At 49.0% G+C, this 18,868-nt stretch overlaps 1 protein-coding gene across 4 annotated transcripts in view; it reads right to left on the bottom strand.

The window, feature by feature from the left end:
* Positions 1 to 2,068: 2,068 nt before the first annotated feature.
* The window catches only part of LOC307091234 (dynactin subunit 1-like), a 33,479-nt gene continuing 16,679 nt past the window's right edge, over positions 2,069 to 18,868 (bottom strand). For all 4 annotated transcript variants that reach the window (XM_079758170.1, XM_079758169.1, XM_079758171.1 and 1 more), the window contains 22 exons: positions 18,328 to 18,525; positions 17,877 to 18,081; positions 17,321 to 17,399; positions 16,714 to 16,873; positions 16,296 to 16,400; positions 16,011 to 16,202; positions 15,606 to 15,719; positions 14,330 to 14,482; positions 13,961 to 14,121; positions 12,900 to 13,068; positions 11,541 to 11,609; positions 11,043 to 11,255; positions 9,751 to 9,912; positions 8,869 to 9,000; positions 8,303 to 8,428; positions 6,025 to 6,167; positions 5,767 to 5,939; positions 4,588 to 4,709; positions 3,865 to 4,060; positions 3,366 to 3,439; positions 2,952 to 3,041; positions 2,069 to 2,730 (listed from right to left, as the gene is read on the bottom strand). In XM_079758170.1, coding sequence (XP_079614296.1) covers positions 2,593 to 2,730; positions 2,952 to 3,041; positions 3,366 to 3,439; positions 3,865 to 4,060; positions 4,588 to 4,709; positions 5,767 to 5,939; positions 6,025 to 6,167; positions 8,303 to 8,428; positions 8,869 to 9,000; positions 9,751 to 9,912; positions 11,043 to 11,255; positions 11,541 to 11,609; positions 12,900 to 13,068; positions 13,961 to 14,121; positions 14,330 to 14,482; positions 15,606 to 15,719; positions 16,011 to 16,202; positions 16,296 to 16,400; positions 16,714 to 16,873; positions 17,321 to 17,399; positions 17,877 to 18,081; positions 18,328 to 18,525 — 3,174 coding nt within the window. In that variant the 3' untranslated portion in view covers positions 2,069 to 2,592. The remainder of the gene's footprint in view (positions 2,731 to 2,951; positions 3,042 to 3,365; positions 3,440 to 3,864; positions 4,061 to 4,587; positions 4,710 to 5,766; positions 5,940 to 6,024; positions 6,168 to 8,302; positions 8,429 to 8,868; positions 9,001 to 9,750; positions 9,913 to 11,042; positions 11,256 to 11,540; positions 11,610 to 12,899; positions 13,069 to 13,960; positions 14,122 to 14,329; positions 14,483 to 15,605; positions 15,720 to 16,010; positions 16,203 to 16,295; positions 16,401 to 16,713; positions 16,874 to 17,320; positions 17,400 to 17,876; positions 18,082 to 18,327; positions 18,526 to 18,868) is intronic.

Here is an 18,868-nt window from a genome sequence, read left to right as displayed (position 1 = left end):
GGCATGTGTCAGGGACAGGTTGAAGATCTTAGAGGCCCTCCAGTCGGCCTGTCCAAGTCAGGCTTACTACAGGGAGTCTGCAGGGGTTCATGATCCATCACGAGATCTGGGATGGATGTCCAGTCAACTGGCGGTCTAATAATTTAAACAGGGGTTTAATCCTAAATCCAATTAAAATAGTGTGATTAAGGCAGTCTTTTGTATATTCATTTTTTTAAGGGGTTGATCGATATGTTCAGCCTTACTGTGTTGTTCAATTAATGATTGGTGCTAGTGACCTGTCCATGTGTTTTTAGATTGGTTTTTATCCTTGGACAGTCTCTTTCTGTGGGGATATCAACACGTTGCATGAAAGTATTCTTGTGGGATTCAGAGACCACGTTTCAGTGGTTCCAGAGGGGGTTCAGTCTCTGTGTTCTTCCCCGTTTTATTTCCAAAGCTCCTGCAACGGTGCTGGCTCTCAAATTCCAGCCTTACCCGTCGGAGCAGAACCAGCTTCCCAGGGCCCAGTCTCCGTACGTCATTAGGAAACGGTGCACCAGGAGAGGCGCCAAGACGCCCTACAGCCAGCACAACTTCCTAAAGTGACTTGGGTCCGTATTCACAAAGCTTTTTATCTTACCGCTTGGAGTGCTCCTAACTCGCGCTAAAAGGTTTTACGCAGGAGTATTTCACAAAGCCGCTAAGACCTAATCATACTAAGGATAAATCACTGAGATTGAACTTAGCGCGCCCTTATGTCGATTCTCATGAACAACTTTAGAAGTGGTCAGTACGGGGATTGGTATTTGAGTGCATGCAGTCTCGGTGAAACTCATCCGCAACATCCCACAAAATCAACAAAAAATAAGGAAATAGCCTAGGTAACCAATGAAGTCCTATCAAATAGTTATGGACAGTGCAGTTAGCAGAATACATGCATAATGACTAGTTTGTGCAGACCACGATAATGACGTATGTACGTTAAAAAGAGAGAGAACGCAAACAATAAAAATATGTAATTGCATTATATCAAGGATGTAATTAAAAGCACCCTGCAAACTATTATCCAATGAGCATATTTCCAGCACTTAAACTCTTTAAATATCAACCCATACTGCCGTTCAAGTCCTCCTATTATGATGAATGAAAGCGAAGAAAAAGACAAACATAAGAGTACCTATATTATTTGTTTACTTGAAACTTATAGTGTTACTGTTTAATGGTGATCATTATTATTTTTAATGTGATTTATTCCTATTATTATTTGAAATAAATAATTATCATTGAATGGATTAAATTGAGACAAATAACGATGTTTTAGTGATTTTCTTATCTTTATATATTACATAAATAAGGATTAAAGTTACATTCGTAACATTGCCCCCGTTTGTTTTAACCATCACTTATGGTTGCGATATTCCTAAATCTTCGGCATTGCAAAGTGGTATTTTCCCTGTTGCCAAACATTTTATCTATGGACTGATCGGGTTATCCAGTTTGTTGGGGACGTTATTGCATCCCACACTAATTCAACCACAAGTTTGATAACCCAACGATTTAGCCTATATCTCTTTATCAATTCGCAGTCCTCCATTGTCTCCAAAACATTTCGTCTCACTGCAGTCATTTTTAGATTCTCTGTGAATAGGTCTTACTGAGTAAGGAGTCCTCTCGAGGAATGTTAAGCTTTCCTAGGCTTAGGTGCTACTTTTAGGCCTAAAAAACGTTTAAAATTCTTCTTAGTAAAATAATTTCTAAAGTCTAAAAAGTCTAAAAAACTAAGAGCTACTTTTATCCCTAAGATTCTTTGTGAATATGACCCCTGAACTATTACTAACTAGTTAAGACGTAAATATGGCCACCATCGGTTGCTGTAAGAATTGTCTCGTTTACTGATGAAGCCAAGAACGTGGGCAGAATTATTCAGTCGAGTTGCTATGTTAAGACTAAATGTTTCTTTAAAAGTCTTCAGCAGGAAACACCACAAGATGTAACAGTGGTGTGTTCATCTATACCCTGTGTCCTGGACTCGAAGGGATCCCAGCTTTAAAGAACACAACCAAGTTGCTACATAAAGAGTTGCAAAGATTTTTATTTCAACTTGGAAAAGGTTACAACTATACTAACAGTAAAGAGCAGAATAAGATGAGTATACGACTTGGAAAATGACAATACGTAAGAAGCGTCTGGAAGGAGAGCTTCACGTAGGATTACAGACAACGGCACATGAGTCCGAGAAATCTGGCAGTCCAACTACTCAATCTAGTGGAATATAACATGCATATCAGAAAGGGTTATGTGATGAATCAAGGTGAATATAAAAAGGTAGTGTTGAGGACAAAGTTAATTTAACAATTTTACTACAGCGATACACTTTCTCAGTCAATTCCTTCTCTATTTGCTTTCCCAATTTTGAACCCTGCTATACTGAGATTACACTGATATTTACCACTGCTGGTCCAGAACACGATCAAGTGTCCCTTTGGCGTCACGCTAGCATAATGCGACTATGGGCTCCCTTTCCCGAGACGACTTCATGAAGAACGTAGAGGGGGAACGTGGGCGGGCGCTCGCAGCGGGCGGGCCGCTGGATGAAGTGCTCCGTCCCCGTCAGACCATGAGGAGGCGGTGCACCTGCTGCAGCTGGAACTGCGACAGGACGAGGCGGTGGGTCTGCTCCTGGCCCCGCGGGCAGGGGATGGCCACGCGGCCCACCAACACCGCCCCCTCCTGCCTCTCCTCCCGGGCCTGGAGATAGAGAGAGGAGGACCGTCACCTCTCTGGTGTAGCATATCATAGACTCAGAGGAAGACTCGGAAAGAGAAGGACGCAGAAAGTAATCTCTAGAGGTGGAGATAGAGGGGTGGAGATAGGGGTTTAGAGGTGTGGAGTTAGGGCTGGGTTAGAGGTGGCAGTGTATAAAAGAGGAAAGAGCAGAGGTTGAGTTTATCAACTGTGACGTGCGTTACCTTGGTGAAGGAGGAGACGGGAAAGGTGGAGAAGTCTGAGGTGACCTTGGCTCCTGGCTGGTGTGAAACCACGTGTTCCGCTACCTCGCCCTGGGGGAGAGGAGAGAAGGTCAGGCAGGAGAGACACCGGGGCAGAGAAGAGACGTTTCCCTGGGCCCGTTTCCCTGGGTTGGTGTAGCCGTCTATGAAGGCTGTGTTGGTTTACATTTGGATTTAAAAAAATAATTTTGAACATTGGTCAATAAGTCATTAAGTAATTAATGGGGTCTTTATTCTGACGCCCAGGCCGGTAGCAATGTACCGCTAACTAGAGGAGGAGGACGAGGAACGTGTAGAGGAGGAAGGTGTAGAGAAGGAGGGGGAAGGTGTAGAGGAGGAATGTGCAGAGGAGGAAGAGGAGGAAGGTGTAGGTACCTTGAGTCTGTCCACGGCGTCACTGAAACTCTTGAGCCGAGCCGTCTGCTCCAGCAGCTGGGCACTGGCACTGACTGTTGAAGACAGAGTAGAGTTATCCATTCTGACTCCTACACACCGTCACCCTGCCTCTCTACCACTACAGCCCGGTAGCACCAGCCCTAACCCAGTCTACATCCGGCCCCGTCTAGCGCCACCCCTCCCAACCTCCACCTCTTCTACCTCCACCTAATCTCTACCTCCAACTCCAACCCCCTCTACTTAAACCCCTCACCCCTTTTTACATCCCATCTGACTCTTTACGCCTCCACACCGTTTTCTTCCTCCACACCCCTACCTCCACCCCCGAATCTCCACCCCTCTCCTCCTCCACCCCTCTCCCTCTTCCTCACTCCACCTCCACACCCCTAACTCTACCTCTCTCTCCACCTCCACCCCAACACCCCAACCTCCACCCCTCTCTCCCCCTCCACCCTAACAGATTAAAGGCACCACCCACCTGGCGTCTTCCCGGTGATGTCCACCACCTTGACCTGGGAGCTGAGCTTGAGCAGTGTGGCCTGCAGTTGGTCGGTGCGCCGATAGATGGCGGTGTTGAGGCTCTCTGTGGAGGTGGAGCCCTCGCTGGTAATCTGAGGCAGCCTCGGAGGGCAGAGCGGGGCCAGAGACGCCAGCTGGGCTCTCATCTTCTCCGCCTGCGGAGAGAGAGAAGGAAGCTGCTGGTTATGTTGCGTAAACACAGCCACATGGGACAAGAGGGAATTCCCACAGGGCAGAATCTGGCTCAGGAGGTAGAGCGGGTTGACTGGTAACTGGAGGATTGCTAGTTCAAATCCCCTGCTCCTATTAGCGTCAGGGTGTCCCTGAGCAAGACACCTCACCCTAACTGACCCCGACGAGCTGGCTAACCCCTCCGTCGGTGTGTGAATGTGTGCATGAATGGGTGAATGTTAGGCAATATCATGCCTAGCTTTGAGTAGCTACTGGTTAGAAAAGCGCTTTATAAATGTAGTCCATTTACCACAACAATCATCAATATAAAATACTATTGTGTTATCATGTTGCCATGCATTGTAAAACAGAGATTCTCGTCTTATCAAAAGTGTAGAAATGCACACAAACGTCAAAGTTAAACCCGCCTAATGAGTTTTAAAGGTCTACTTCCTCGATCTTGTCCTATCACAGTGAGGTTCTGAACGGTGCCAGCCAATGACGCGCCTACCTTGAGTCTGATGTTCTCATTCTTCAGGTGCCTGATGCCCAGCCGCTGGGCATCCACCTGCTGCCGGAGGAGAGGGGAGTCCACCACCTGCATGGGGCCTGCCACGGACGGGGCCATGCCAGCTGAGGGGGAGGAGAGACGGTATGTTAGCGGCCTTGCAGCGGGCCTTAGGGGTCCTCTGTACAGGTGTGTTCATAATATATTCTCATGATAAGCTATTTAGAAGCAAACACAGCTTTGAACTGTCTTAATGTTTCACCACAAAGTGAAGGAAAGTTGAATGTGAGCAACTGGAATATCTATATCTAGTAATGGTTCTCAACCTGTGAGAACCTGAGGTCACGTTTTTCAAACCCTAAGTCATATTATCTATTTGGTGTCTTTTTATTATTTTCATCATCACACTCTTCAATACTGCTGAGGAAAGGACTCTTGAACTTGGACATCTGGAACATTACTGTCAATGGAAAGCACTGAAGCCTGAAAACTTTTGAAAAAACATTTTTAGCTTCCCAAAAGACAATTACAACCCCAAACTAGATAAGCATGGAATAAATATGTGTTTTAAAACTGCACACGAACAGCAAAAGCAATCTTTTTCACGACCTTTGATCTAGTCAAACTATATATCATATGAAAGCCAAACCACACTGAACTGGGACTAAACCTCGCCAACAGAGGCAAAAAACAATCAAGAATAAACTCAACATCAAAGTTGTGTTTGATCGCATAAAACCACCATGAACTGATGATCCAGTGTCTGGGCACCATTTTGTAACTAAACATGGTGTTTACAATCAGTGTCTGGTAGCTGAGAGAGGGTTTCAGAGGAAATGGGTGCCTTCAATCAGAACACATCTTTTTTGTCACCATCAGGTGGCTGTACCGTGCAATTACGATTGTTTGGTTGGTGTCATTCAATCATATTCTCCCTGAATATTCAATAGGGGGTTCAAGTGTCCAAATTGTACAATGGATTCTCATGCTGTCTACCTACCTTTGTGTTTAATGACATTGCATTGCATTATTTGAATGTTTATGCAAAAAAAAGGTTTTCTTGCGGTGTTCAATGTAAAACACGGTGAAATGATTTCAGTGTGTAGGGGTACTTTTTTAAAGATTTCAGCACATTGACAATACCTCGATAATACTGATAACCTTTACTGAGACCACACCCACCTGGTACGGCCGCGCCCTGCACAATGGAGGCGATCCCAGGCGCCGCCTGCTGACCTCGGAGCCCCTCTATGGTCATCTTTGATTGGTTACTGAGTCGCTGCTTCAGCTCCGCCTTCTCCGCCTCCAACTGGTCGATGTCAGCCTGGAGGGCGTCCATGGTCTCCTCAAACTCCCTGTGGGCGGAGAGGAGAGAGCAGGAGGTGAGCGCCGCAGGAGGGAGGAGCCGGTGTATCTCTGTCTCTCTCTGAAGACGCTCACTTCTCCTTCTTCTTCAGCAAGCTGTGGGTGTCGTCCAGCTTGGTCTGGATGCGCTCCACCCGCTCGTCTGCGTCCCTGGTGGAGGTGTCCAGCTTCTTCTCCAGGAGGCTGAGGCGCACGCTGGCCTCGCTCAGTTCCTCCCCCTGGGCCATCAGGGACATCACATGAACATTAGCATGACGTGTAGCATAGACATGTAGTATAGACATGTAGTATAGACATATAGCACAGACAGAGTGCCTTAAAGCTACTAGTGATATAAATGGATAGGATGTTCCCTATAGTACCAAAGGGTTAGGGGCAAAGCTCAGCAGGCCCGCTGGCGTCTAAAATCTATCGTTTGTTTACCAGAGCGTTTTTGTAAATCTCTGACGTCACTCAGAAATGTGCTTAATTATGTTTAGTCGCGTTATTAAATTCTAATGAAATTGGCATGGTCAGGACATTATTGATAAAATCACAGTGTGGCAAATCGAATCCAAATCGAGGGAGCTATTGACAAAACCAGCGACCAAAAGCAACATATGATGGTGTATTAGTCAGCAGACAGTCGGTGCAGACTGGTTCGTGTCATTAAGCATCATGTTGGTGTTTCAGGTGTGTGGAGCATCATGTTGGTGTTTCAGGTGTGTGTGTGTGTGGGGCATCATGTTGGTGTTTCAGGTGTGTGTGTGTGTGTGTGGGGCATCATGTTGGTGTTTCAGGTGTGTGCGTGTGTGGAGCATCATGTTGGTGTTTCAGGTGTGTGTGTGTGTGTGGGGCATCATGTTGGTGTTTCAGGTGTGTGTGTGTGTGGGGCATCATGTTGGTGTTTCAGGTGTGTGGAGCATCATGTTGTGGTTTCAGGTGTGTGTGGAGCATCATGTTGTGGTTTCAGGTGTGTGTGGAGTATCATGTTGTGGTTTCAGGTGTGTGTGTGTGTGGGGCATCATGTTGGTGTTTCAGGTGTGTGTGTGTGTGGGGCATCATGTTGGTGTTTCAGGTGTGTGTGTGTGTGGGGCATCATGTTGGTGTTTCAGGTGTGTGTGTGTGGGGCATCATGTTGGTGTTTCAGGTGTGTGTGTGTGTGTGTGTGGGGCATCATGTTGGTGTTTCAGGTGTGTGTGTGTGTGGGGCATCATGTTGGTGTTTCAGGTGTGTGTGTGTGTGGAGCATCATGTTGGTGTTTCAGGTGTGTGTGTGTGGGGCATCATGTTGGTGTTTCAGGTGTGTGTGTGTGTGGAGCATCATGTTGGTGTTTTAGGTGTGTGTGTGTGTGGAGCATCATGTTGGTGTTTCAGGTGTGTGTGTGTGTGGGGCATCATGTTGGTGTTTCAGGTGTGTGTGTGTGTGGGGCATCATGTTGGTGTTTCAGGTGTGTGTGTGTGTGGGGCATCATGTTGGTGTTTCAGGTGTGTGTGTGTGTGGGGCACCATGTTGGTGTTTCAGGTGTGTGTGTGTGTGTGGAGCATCATGTTGGTGTTTCAGGTGTGTGTGTGTGTGTGGGGCATCATGTTGGTGTTTCAGGTGTGTGTGTGTGTGGGGCACCATGTTGGTGTTTCAGGTGTGTGTGTGTGTGTGGGGCATCATGTTGGTGTTTCAGGTGTGTGTGTGTGTGGGGCATCATGCTGGTGTTTCAGGTGTGTGTGTGTGTGGGGCATCATGTTGGTGTTTCAGGTGTGTGTGTGTGTGGAGCATCATGTTGTGGTTTCAGGTGTGTGTGTGTGTGTGTGTGGGGCATCATGTTGGTGTTTCAGGTGTGTGTGTGTGTGGGGCATCATGTTGGTGTTTCAGGTGTGTGTGTGTGTGTGGGGCATCATGTTGGTGTTTCAGGTGTGTGTGTGTGTGTGGGGCATCATGTTGGTGTTTCAGGTGTGTGTGTGTGTGGGGCATCATGTTGGTGTTTCAGGTGTGTGTGTGTGTGGGGCACCATGTTGGTGTTTCAGGTGTGTGTGTGTGTGTGGAGCATCATGTTGGTGTTTCAGGTGTGTGTGTGTGTGTGGGGCATCATGTTGGTGTTTCAGGTGTGTGTGTGTGTGGGGCATCATGTTGGTGTTTCAGGTGTGTGTGTGTGTGGAGCATCATGTTGTGGTTTCAGGTGTGTGTGTGTGTGTGTGGGGCATCATGTTGGTGTTTCAGGTGTGTGTGTGTGTGGGGCATCATGTTGGTGTTTCAGGTGTGTGTGTGTGTGGAGCATCATGTTGGTGTTTCAGGTGTGTGTGTGTGTGGGGCATCATGGTGGTGTTTCAGGTGTGTGTGTGTGTGGAGCATCATGTTGGTGTTTCAGGTGTGTGTGGACCTTGATCTTCAGAGACTTCTTCAGCTCCTTGATGACGGTCTCTCTGTCCTCGAGCTTGACCCCCAGACCCTCTGCGTCAGTCATCTCGGCCCGCACCGCCGCGGCCCGTGCCTCCACAGGGGGAACCTGTGGAGAGAGGACCACGGGCTAGAGGGGCTCCACATCTCCTCCTACAGCCTGGTGCTGTACTCTATATTGGGGCTGCTCCTCTAGCTCACTTCCTATTCGGTAAACGGGCATCATTTTGATAGAGAAACACATCTGGACAATGAGGAAGCGAGGGTGGTCCTCAAGGCCACATGGTGCCATATTTAATGTTTAATTAATCCCAAGTGTCCGTGTTTCTGTAACCATTATTAGCAACAAAAAAGACGATTCTAACCCCAAACTAAATAAGCATGGAATAAAAAGAGTTATCTACATGCACAGCTTAAGCAATCTTTTTCACATCATTTGATCTACATCTGGACCTGACAGGAAGCGAGGGTGATCTAGAGAGAACGATCATTAGAAGGCCACCAGCAGTGGTCCATGTAGTTCGATGCTAGACATGGGCGCGGCGCTACCTTGCCCTGGGGCTTCTCGGCGTCGTACTCTCCCTCCTGCATGGCGGTGGCCATCTTGTTCATGGTGGCGATGACGGCGCAGCAGGACTGATGCAGACAGTCCTGGGGGTTCAGGTCCTGCGGGCCATAGACCTGCAGGGTGGAACAGGAAAAGCCTTAAAAGGGAGGATTGTCTGTCAGACTGACGGCGGATCTCCTGCCACAGCCTCATTCTAGATTCACCTTTACATTCAGGGCATTTATCAGACACTTTTATCAAAATTGACTAACAATAAGTACATTTGTCAGAAGAAGGTGAAACAATATATCGCTGTCGGTACAGTAAGGATGTTCATAGAACCAAGTGCCAAGCACTAACAATCACTAGGTAGACCAATTCTCTGTATACAACAAAGATAGATAGGATAAGATGACACACAACTAAGTACTATAACTAAGTAGGACACACAATATGTGCGTACATTAAGTGCCAGGTTGTACACATACGATAAGTAGGAGGGGTGGGAGAGGGTGGCTATGATGAGTGTAGGGAACTCTGAACAAGTGAGTCTTGAGTCTTTTGCGGAAGCTGTTGAGATAGATAACACATTCTACATATGATCTTCAATTTTACACAGAATACAACATAGGGGCTTCTTTATATTCCTTTCCTATTTTGTATTTGTTATGTAAATTGACCCTACAAATAATATTACATTTGCCATTTGGAGGAGCCTTTCATCCGGGGCGTCTCAACAACTCCCTGAGTGCAATCCTCTCTTAGGTATGCACTCAGAGTACCTCCCTTAGCATGGGGTGGTCCCAGAGGAAATCGACCACCGAACCACTGGCTTAATCAACATAGACCCCCACTCAATCAGGAGCCCCTTCAAGTGACCCCACCTTCTCCACGGCCTTGAAGGCAACGTCCTCCAGCCGCAGGGCCTGGAGCCCATCCTGCTCCGCCAGTGGCGCCATCATCTGGGCCCCGGCCGCCGCCAGCTCCTGCAGCACGGCCACCACCCGGGTCAGCTGACGCCTGCACTCCGCCAGTGTCTCCGCCACCTGGCCAGGAGGGAGGGGTTAGAGAGACGCACCAATCCAAAGGAGCCAGGGGGCAGGGCTTAGAGAGACGCACCAATCCAGAGGAGCCAGGAGGGAGGGGTTAGAGAGACGCACCAATCCAAAGGAGCCAGGGGGCAGGGCTTAGAGAGACGCACCAATCCAGAGGAGCCAGGGGGGAGGGGTTAGAGAGACGCACCAATCCAGAGGAGCCAGGGGGGAGGGGTTAGAGAGACGCACCAATCCAGAGGAGCCAGGGGGGAGGGGTTAGAGAGACGCACCAATCCAGAGGAGCCAGGGGGGAGGGGTTAGAGAGACGCACCAATCCAGAGGAGCCAGGGGGGAGGGGTTAGAGAGACGCACCAATCCAGAGGAGCCAGGGGGGAGGGGTTAGAGAGACGCACCAATCCAGAGGAGCCAGGGGGGAGGGGTTAGAGTGACACACCAATCCAGAGGAGCCAGGGGGCCTCGGCCTTGTTTGAACCAGAGTTATTTGGAAAAAGTTTCTTGGGATTGGGTGTGAATAGGTAGGTTAACGCCACTTGTCCCGCCTCTGGGGTTTTGCGTACAAGCTACCAAGTGATAATAGTGTGGATTTGCGAATAAGGGACGTTAGAAATCTGGTCAGAAATCCTGATTAACCCTGATGAGGAATGATGTCCATCTATAATAGGGCTGCACCATATATCGTATCACATGTGCGATATTTGAATTGCTGGACCATCAGTTAATGATCAGATCCCCAAAGCAGTCGTAGACAGCTCCCGCTAATCGTAGATCTAAACTTCAAAATGAGCCAGCAAAAATACGATTTTATTCCCAACGTCAGTTGTATGGAATTATTTTGGTTCCAGAAGACGACGTTAACCAAAATCAGGTACCGTTACCACAACCAAAGGCAACACGACTTATTTCCCCATTTAATCCACCACCATAAAGCTCTGTATAACGAGTGTGTAACGCTACAAAAATCACCCCAATCATTATACAAAGATAAAAATAAATGTCTACGATTAATTGAAACATTTGATCATCTGTGATATTGCAATAGGTATCGCAGAAAGACAAAATATCCCATTAGGGCGCAGCCCTGATCTATAGCCAATGCTCCAGGGTGTGTGCACGCGTCCTACCGCGGCGGTGAAGGTGAGCGCGGCGGGCGCTCCCGGTACTTCGGTGCCTGGCATGCGGCGGCGGATCTTCTTGCAGAACTGGCGGATGTCGGAGCAGGAGGTGTCCAGGTCCTTCAGCAGAACGGCCATGGCGGAGGTCTCCTGGCCGGCACACAGGAAGGCCCTCAGACGGGACACCTCGGCCCCCATGCAGTCCAGAGCCACCGTGGTGAACTATGGCCGGGGAGGAGTGGCTGGTTAGTCGTAGTGTTAATGGCGACCAGAGGCTCGACTTACAAGCCTCAAATCAAATGTACTTTATTCATCCTGGATGGGAAATAGCAGCAGTACACGCAGATACAATAATTGATCAATAAATAAAAGAGCAGTACAGAACAATATAATCTAAATATTGTTGATGAAGCAAAGCAAAGCTATGTTTTTCCTAGCAGAACAGTAGCGTTGACTTCTACTTTCGGGAAACAACAGGACTCTGCCTTTTGTGTGTGTGTGTTGTACCTTGATGTGGTCGGCGAGCTGCACGGTACAGTCCTCAGGTTGCTGTGACAGGTGGATGCTGTACAGGTGCTGAAAGATTCAACAAGAACAAAAGGAATACACTTTGACCCAGCACACACATTATGTAGACATTGTGTGGGTCTTCTGCTAGTGTGTGTGGGACTGTGTTTCTGAGAGTGTTTCTGTGTGTGTGTGTGTGTGTGTGTCTGCTAGTGTGTGTGTCTGCTACTGTGTGAGTTTCTGTGTCTGCTTGTGTGTGAGTGAGTGAGTGAGTGAGTGAGTGAGTGAGTGAGTGAGTGAGTGAGTGTGTCTGCTAGTGTGTTAGTGAGTGAGTGTGTCTGCTAGTGTGTGAGTGAGTGTGTCTGCTACTGTGTGATTGAGTGAGTGTGTTTGCTAGTGTCAGTGTGAGTGAGTGTGACTGCTATTTTGTGTGTGTGTGTGTCTGCTAGTGTGTGTGTGCTTCTGCTAGTGTGTGTGTCTGCTACTGTGTGAGTTTCTGTGTCTGCTAGTGTGTGAGTGAGTGAGTGAGTGTGTCTGCTAGTGTGTTAGTGAGTGAGTGTGTCTGCTAGTGTGAGTGAGTGAGTGATTCTGCTAGTGTGAGTGAGTGAGTGTGTCTGCTAGTGTGAGTGAGTGAGTGATTCTGCTAGTGTGAGTGAGTGAGTGTGTCTGCTAGTGTGAGTGAGTGAGTGAGTGAGTGTGTCTGCTAGTGTGAGTGAGTGAGTGAGTCTGCTAGTGTGAGTGAGTGAGTGTGTCTGCTAGTGTGAGTGAGTGAGTGATTCTGCTAGTGTGAGTGAGGGAGTGTGTCTGCTAGTGTGAGTGAGTGAGTGAGTGAGTGTGTCTGCTAGTGTGAGTGAGTGAGTGAGTGAGTGTGTCTGCTAGTGTGAGTGAGTGAGTGAGTCTGCTAGTGTGAGTGAGTGAGTGATTCTGCTAGTGTGAGTGAGTGAGTGAGTCTGCTAGTGTGAGTGAGTGAGTGAGTGAGTGAGTGAGTGAGTGAGTGAGTGTGTCTGCTAGTGTGAAGTGAGTGAGTGTGTCTGCTAGTGTGAGTGAGTGAGTGTGTCTGCTAGTGTGAGTGAGTGAGTGAGTGAGTGAGTGAGTGAGTGAGTGAGTGAGTCTGCTAGTGTGAAGTGAGTGAGTGAGTCTGCTAGTGTGAGTGAGTGAGTCTGCTAGTGTGAGTGAGTGAGTGAGGTTGGTTGTTCTGGGGGTACCTGGTAGTACTTGATGGCCCTGGTGAGTGAGTGAGTGAGTGAGTGAGTGAGTGAGTGAGTGAGTGAGCTTGGTTGTTCTGGGAGTACCTGGTAGTACTTGATGGCCCTGGTGAGTGAGTGAGTGAGTGAGTGAGCTTGGTTGTTCTGGGAGTACCTGGTAGTACTTGATGGCCCTGGTGAGAGGCTCGGTCTGCACGGTCTCGTCCAGCTGGTCCTTGTGCAGCAGGTCGATAAAGTAGTCGAGGGAGCGCTCGTGCACGCTCATCTCAGAGTACAGCGTGCCCATCAGCTTGAACACCTCAACGCTGCAGCCACCCAGAGCCCTGGACCACAGAGGGGAGGGGGGTTAGGAAGGAGGGCATGACGGATCCACCTGGAGGTAAGTTCTCCTACTTGGGCGGCATGTGGTTCAGGAAGTAGAGCACATCGGCTGATCACCAGAAGGTTGCTCGTTCGATCCCCGGCTCCTCGAGGTGTGTGAGTGTCGCGGTGTCCCTGAGCAAGACACCTCACCCTCATTGCTCCTGATGAGCTAGCTGGCTGTCGCCCTGCTTGGTTGTCACCGCCGTCGGTGTGCGAATGTGTGCATGAATGGGTGAATGTTAGGCAGTAAAGTAAAGCGCAATGATTGGCCACTGGTTGGAAAAGCGCTGTATAAATGGAGTCCATTTACCATCTACTCTGGATCCAGGTGTGCTCCTCCAGGTGAGGTTGAGTCACCCGTTGTTTTACGGAAGATTGGACTTCATTTATTAAGTAGATTACATGTAGATTGAGGTGAGGGCACCATTAGTCATGTGTTGGTTCCTTCCAAAGCAACTTGGATCACTAGTGGTTCATGACGGCATTGGTTCATCATGTGGGTACTACTACAGCCGAGCACAAATCATGTCAACGAACGGTGAAGCAGTTTCAGCGAGGCAAAATATCCAGAATTATTAACTCTGTAGTGTGTTGGGGTTTTAATTGTGTCAGGGATGAATCCGACAAGGTCATGAATTACATACTAGACGACAACACCACCGTGTTTAGCATCTTACGGTTGCTGTGTCTGCGGCCTACAGCAGCACAGGGTGGTCAGGTAGGGCGTGGCGGGGTCTTACTGCTGGTGTGTCTGCAGCAGCACAGGGCGGTCAGGTAGGGCATGGCGGGGTCTTACTGCTGGTGTGTCTGCAGCAGCACAGGGTGGTCAGGTAGGGCGTGGCGGGGTCTTACTGTTCGTATTTGTGCAGGGTGGACTGCAGCAGGGTCAGGGAGTAGACCAGGCCCGAGGCGAAGCTCAGCTGCTCCCCCGGAGGGCCCCGCATCTCGGGCCCCTTCAGCACGTTGCCGTTCAGGTCAAACTTCTCCTGGGCCTGCTTGCTGATCAGCTCCGCCTGCCCAATGAAACCCACAAAGACGTTGGCACTTTGGCACAGCGAGAGCTGTTCATCATTTATCTTATAATAACTTTGTCTGATTTCTGCTAGAGTTCTATGCTCTGAGTTCTGCAGCAATGGCCCTCCTTTCCCTGAAGCAGGGATCTCACTTCTGGGGTCAACCTTTCTTCCATTTTGGATTGCGGGAGTTCTCCATTGCACACACCTTGCAGATGAGCCTGGGGATGAGCAGCAGCACCAGGAGGCAGTCGTGGTCTCCCCCGTGGCGGAGGAAGGAGTCTGGCATGAAGGAGGTGAGCAGGGACACCTGTCGGTTGGCCTGGCCCACCTCCATCTTCCTCAACTCCATCTCAATGGCCTGAGGAGCAAGGGCACATATTCTCCTTTACACGAGTTGTGGGGACACAGGGGTAATAAGTACTGTTAATAAACACACCTGGTGAGTGTTGACCCAGGTCTCAGGCCTACCGATGCCACATAAGTATTGTTAAAGGAGACATATTATGGAGTTTTCCCAACAAGTAAACATAGTATACGAGTTCCAGAAAACATGTTTTTGAAGCTGTTTGCTGGAAATAGGTTTTAGGCAAAAAAATCTTGACAACCACTATTCCCCTCTGTTTCAGTCCCTTCAGAATGTGCTGTATCTGGGATCTGTAGCTTTAATGCAAATGAGCTGCTGCCCATTGCATACAAATGAGCTGTCAGAGTGAACCACAGCATGGAGGAGAAGTGATTGTTGCCGTTTGCGGACTCCTGGTGCCCTGTACCTATATTATATAATAATAATAATAATAATAATAATAATAATAATAATAATAATAATAATAAGTAGATCTATATAATATAATATCTAATATCAAAGCCAAAAGCTATGTGCGCCTCAGATGATATTATGAATCATAAAGACTGCGTCTGACGTCTCTGGTACTTCCACAACAAGTAAAGACTCGTAGTGGGGGTTATCCATGGGGTTATCATGGTTGAGAAGAATTGAGGGAAAGGAACTTTGGCTTTGACTCTTTGAAGTCCAGATTGAACCGCGACATTGAGGAGAAAGGGATTGTACTCTGAGAGCTGAGCTGCCGGACTGCCTGCCAGAGCATCGGCGGCAGTCCAGCAGCTCTGCTGGACTCCCTGCCAGGCAGTCATCTATTTTTGTATGGAATCTCCCATGCTTCTGAAATGCGCAAACATCTCCGCCCAGCGCTCATCCGCTGGCCAACAAAATCTTATCTATGCTCTGATTGGAGGGGGGTAGGGAAGTGGGTGGAAATATTCAATTGTACCCTTGTTGACTGACTTCAGAAATGCATATCCCACTCAAAAAATTGTATACAGACTTATTACAAAGTTTGTATGCGTGTGGGAGCACCAGAGACCCAAAACAACACCCCAAATCCCAGGAAAAGTGTTTTTTTCATAACATGTCCCCTTTAATAAACACACCTGGTGAGTGTTGACCCAGGTCTCAGGCCTACCTTTGCGTAGGCTTTGGTCTCGGCAAACTTAATCTTGAAGTCGAAGAGCTCAGTGGGGGCCTGGATCTGCTCGGCGTTGGTGTTCTGGGCGTTGGTCAGCTCCCTGTTGGTCTCCTAAACAACCACACACATGTTAGCACAGTGAGTAAGACATTGCCGCTTGAACCTTCAGTGCTATTATCACACTTTCTAGTGGTTATTTGTGTAATTAGCGCCTGCATCGTGGACGCTGCCACCTGTTTATAAAGAAACGTTATAACGGTATAACTTGGTGACTCCTTATGGAACCGGTCCAGAATACATTCCCCCGGTCCTGGCTCTCATTGGGGTGCATGGGGGACCCTGGCTCTAAGTGTGGGTCATGGGGGTCCCCTTGGCTCTCAGTGGGGTGCTGAGGGTCCCCACCTGCAGGCTGGCGGTGAGCTCCCTGTACTTGCTGATGGTCTGCTGGTAGTCTGCCAGCGTCTCCTGAGAGGCCTCCACCCTCTGGCCGGCCTCCCGCACCTTGGCCCCGCTCAGGTCCACCTGCTCCCGCAGCTCCATCTCCGTCTCCCGCGCGTTCTCCTGCAGCTCGTCGTTCATCTCGTTGATGGCCTCCTGCAGGAGGAGGAGCAGGAGAACACAAAGGCTTTAGAAATGAGAGGCAGAGAGAGAGCGAGGCAGAGACAGAGAGAGACTAGGAAGACTGACCAGATCAACGACGGTCTCACGCAGCTCCCGCACTTTCTCCTCCAGATCCAGGTTCCTCTCTGTCAGAGTCTCCACCATCTCCTCCGCACCAAGGGCCGCATCCACCTGTAGGGGAAGAGGCGGGGAAGGTAGAGAAGGACACAGAGGGAAGGGGTAGAGAGAGAGCGAGACAGAGAGGACGGAGATAGGACGAGAGAGAGAGAGAGCGGGAGAGAGAGAGAAAGATGTTAACAGCGACCACAATTCGTAAACAGATCCTGCATTGTACAACCCGGTCATACAGGTTTGAACCTGGGCACTGGCCCTCCAGAGCGGTTCAGATTAGCCCAGAGCGGTTCAGATTAGCCCAGAGCGGTTCAGAGTGGCCCAGAGCGGTTCAGAGTGGCCCAGAGCGGTTCAGAGTGGTTAGGACAGCTACCTGCTCCTTGAGCTCGTCGATGGTGGCCTCAGCCACCTTGGTCTCGGCCAGCAGCTTCTCCCTCTGGCCCCTCAGGGTCTCCAGCTCTGTGCTCTTCTTCTCCATCTGCTTCTGCAGCTTCACATGCTCCTGCTTCTCTGACGACGATAGGTCCCGCATCCTGGAGGAGGAAGAGTGATGCACCTTATGAGGCGAGACTTCCTACCTTCATCCAGCCGTCCTTCTTTCTGTTTTTCTTTCTTTGCCTCTCCTTCCCACCCTCCGTTTATCCCCTTTAACTCCTCCTTCCCTCCCTCCTTTCCTTACTCTCTCCTCCCTTCCTCGCTCCCTCCGCTCACTATCCTAGCAGCCAGAATGCCTGAAGCCCCATGGGTTACTTCTTAAACACAATAAGTATCATCTCATCTCAATGGTTATTCTCCTCTATCGTGTTGTTGTTCTCTATCATGTTACATGATGTGTGTTGTTGTTGTTCTCCATTGTGTTAATGATGTGTGTCATTCTCTATTGTGTTACATGATGTGTGTTGTTCACGTTACATGTGTTTTGTTGTAATTGATTGTGTTACATTGTGTGTTGTATGTGTGGTTGTCAGGGGGACACTGACCTGACCAGAGCCTCCTTCAGGCGGCCATTCTGCTCCTCCAGCTGTCTGAGGTGGTAGCTGGAGGCGGCTCCGTCTGAGCCTTGGAGAGAGACACAGCAACCCAGAGAGAGAGAGACAGATAGTAGAAATGGACGTCACACATAAATCAATGGAATTAATCAATGATCATTGCCTCAGGCAAATCTGGAAAGCTGCAACGTGTCTGAGGCCCTCCCAGTGAGTAGGCAGGACACTTTCAGAATCCAAACATCTCAATAACAAGGTTCTCCAACAGGCTGTGACCAAAACCTCTCAGCCGACTGGGAGGGTTCTTGGAGTGGCCAAAGTACGGTTCTTGTGAGCAAAGATGATGGCCAGCATTATTTGTTTGTAAAGTAATCAGTTGTAGGATAGGATTTTATTGATAACATTAATGATCGATATCAATCAGCATTGACGAGGAGTCCAGGTTATTTAAGCTACGAGCTAGTTGAAATGCACCAAGCAGGTGGCCACTGAACAAAATGTCTGCATAGGACAGACACACACAACATCAGCAAAACACACACACACACACCTTTCTCCTCAATCTCGTGCTTGAGGATCTCCAGGTCCATAGACAGCTCCTCCATCTTCTCCTTCAGGGAGTCCACCTCCACCTGCAGCGACTCCGCCCGCTCCTCCGCCATCTCCTTGTCCAGGGTGGCCATCTCGATGGCGTCCGCCGTGTCAGACATCTCCTCCATGTAGCGCTCCTTGCCCTCCACCGCCTCCCGCGCTTCCTGATTGGTGCAGAGAACGTACAACGGAAGTGAGAAGAGCCCTTATTTTGGGCTCACTCCTTCACCGCATCGGTCCGCATCCTAAATGTGGGCTTTTAAAATGTTTTAACCTGATTTTGTGTTCGTAAATGGTGCATGGACTGCATTTAAATAAAGTGCTTTTCTAACCAGTGGCTACTCAAAGTGCTTTACAATATTGCAACACACAAACACCCACACACACACACTAGCCGAGTGGACCCTCACCTTCTTGGCCTCCTTGAGCTGCTTCTGGAGGTCCAGCTGCTGCTCTTGCATCTTGCTCTTCCACTCCTGCAGCTGCTCCAGCTGGATCTTGTGCTTCTCCAGCTCTTTCACCTTCACCTTGTCCTCCGCCCGCTTCATCTTCAGGGTCTCCAGTTTCTCCTCCAGGTCCTTCACCTGGGCCCGCAGGGAGTCCTCCTCCTGGGGAAGGGGAGGGATGGAGGGAACAATGGAGGGATGGAATATAGAGGATATAGGGAGGGAGACAGGGATTGATAGAGGGATGGATGGTGTGAGTTAGGGAAGGAGGGATGGACAGAGGGATGGAGGGATGGTAGAGAGAGGGATGATAGGGATGAAAGGGGGGTCAGGAGGATTGGGGTGGGCGGATGGACGGAGGGATAGGTGAATGGAGGGGTGATAGATGGACGGAGGGGTGATAGAGGGGTAGATAGTTCAGGAAGAGGAAACCAACAGTGCAGAACTTAAGACCACATGTTGATTAAGTAAACCCTTCTGGACCTCAAGCTGGTTTTGAAAATGA

Source organism: Pollachius pollachius, assembly GCF_949987615.1.
Source record: "Pollachius pollachius genome assembly, chromosome: 20".
NCBI lineage: Eukaryota > Metazoa > Chordata > Actinopteri > Gadiformes > Gadidae > Pollachius > Pollachius pollachius.
The sequence above is the reverse complement of the archived record's forward strand: the minus strand, read 5'-3'. Positions and strand labels throughout refer to the sequence as shown.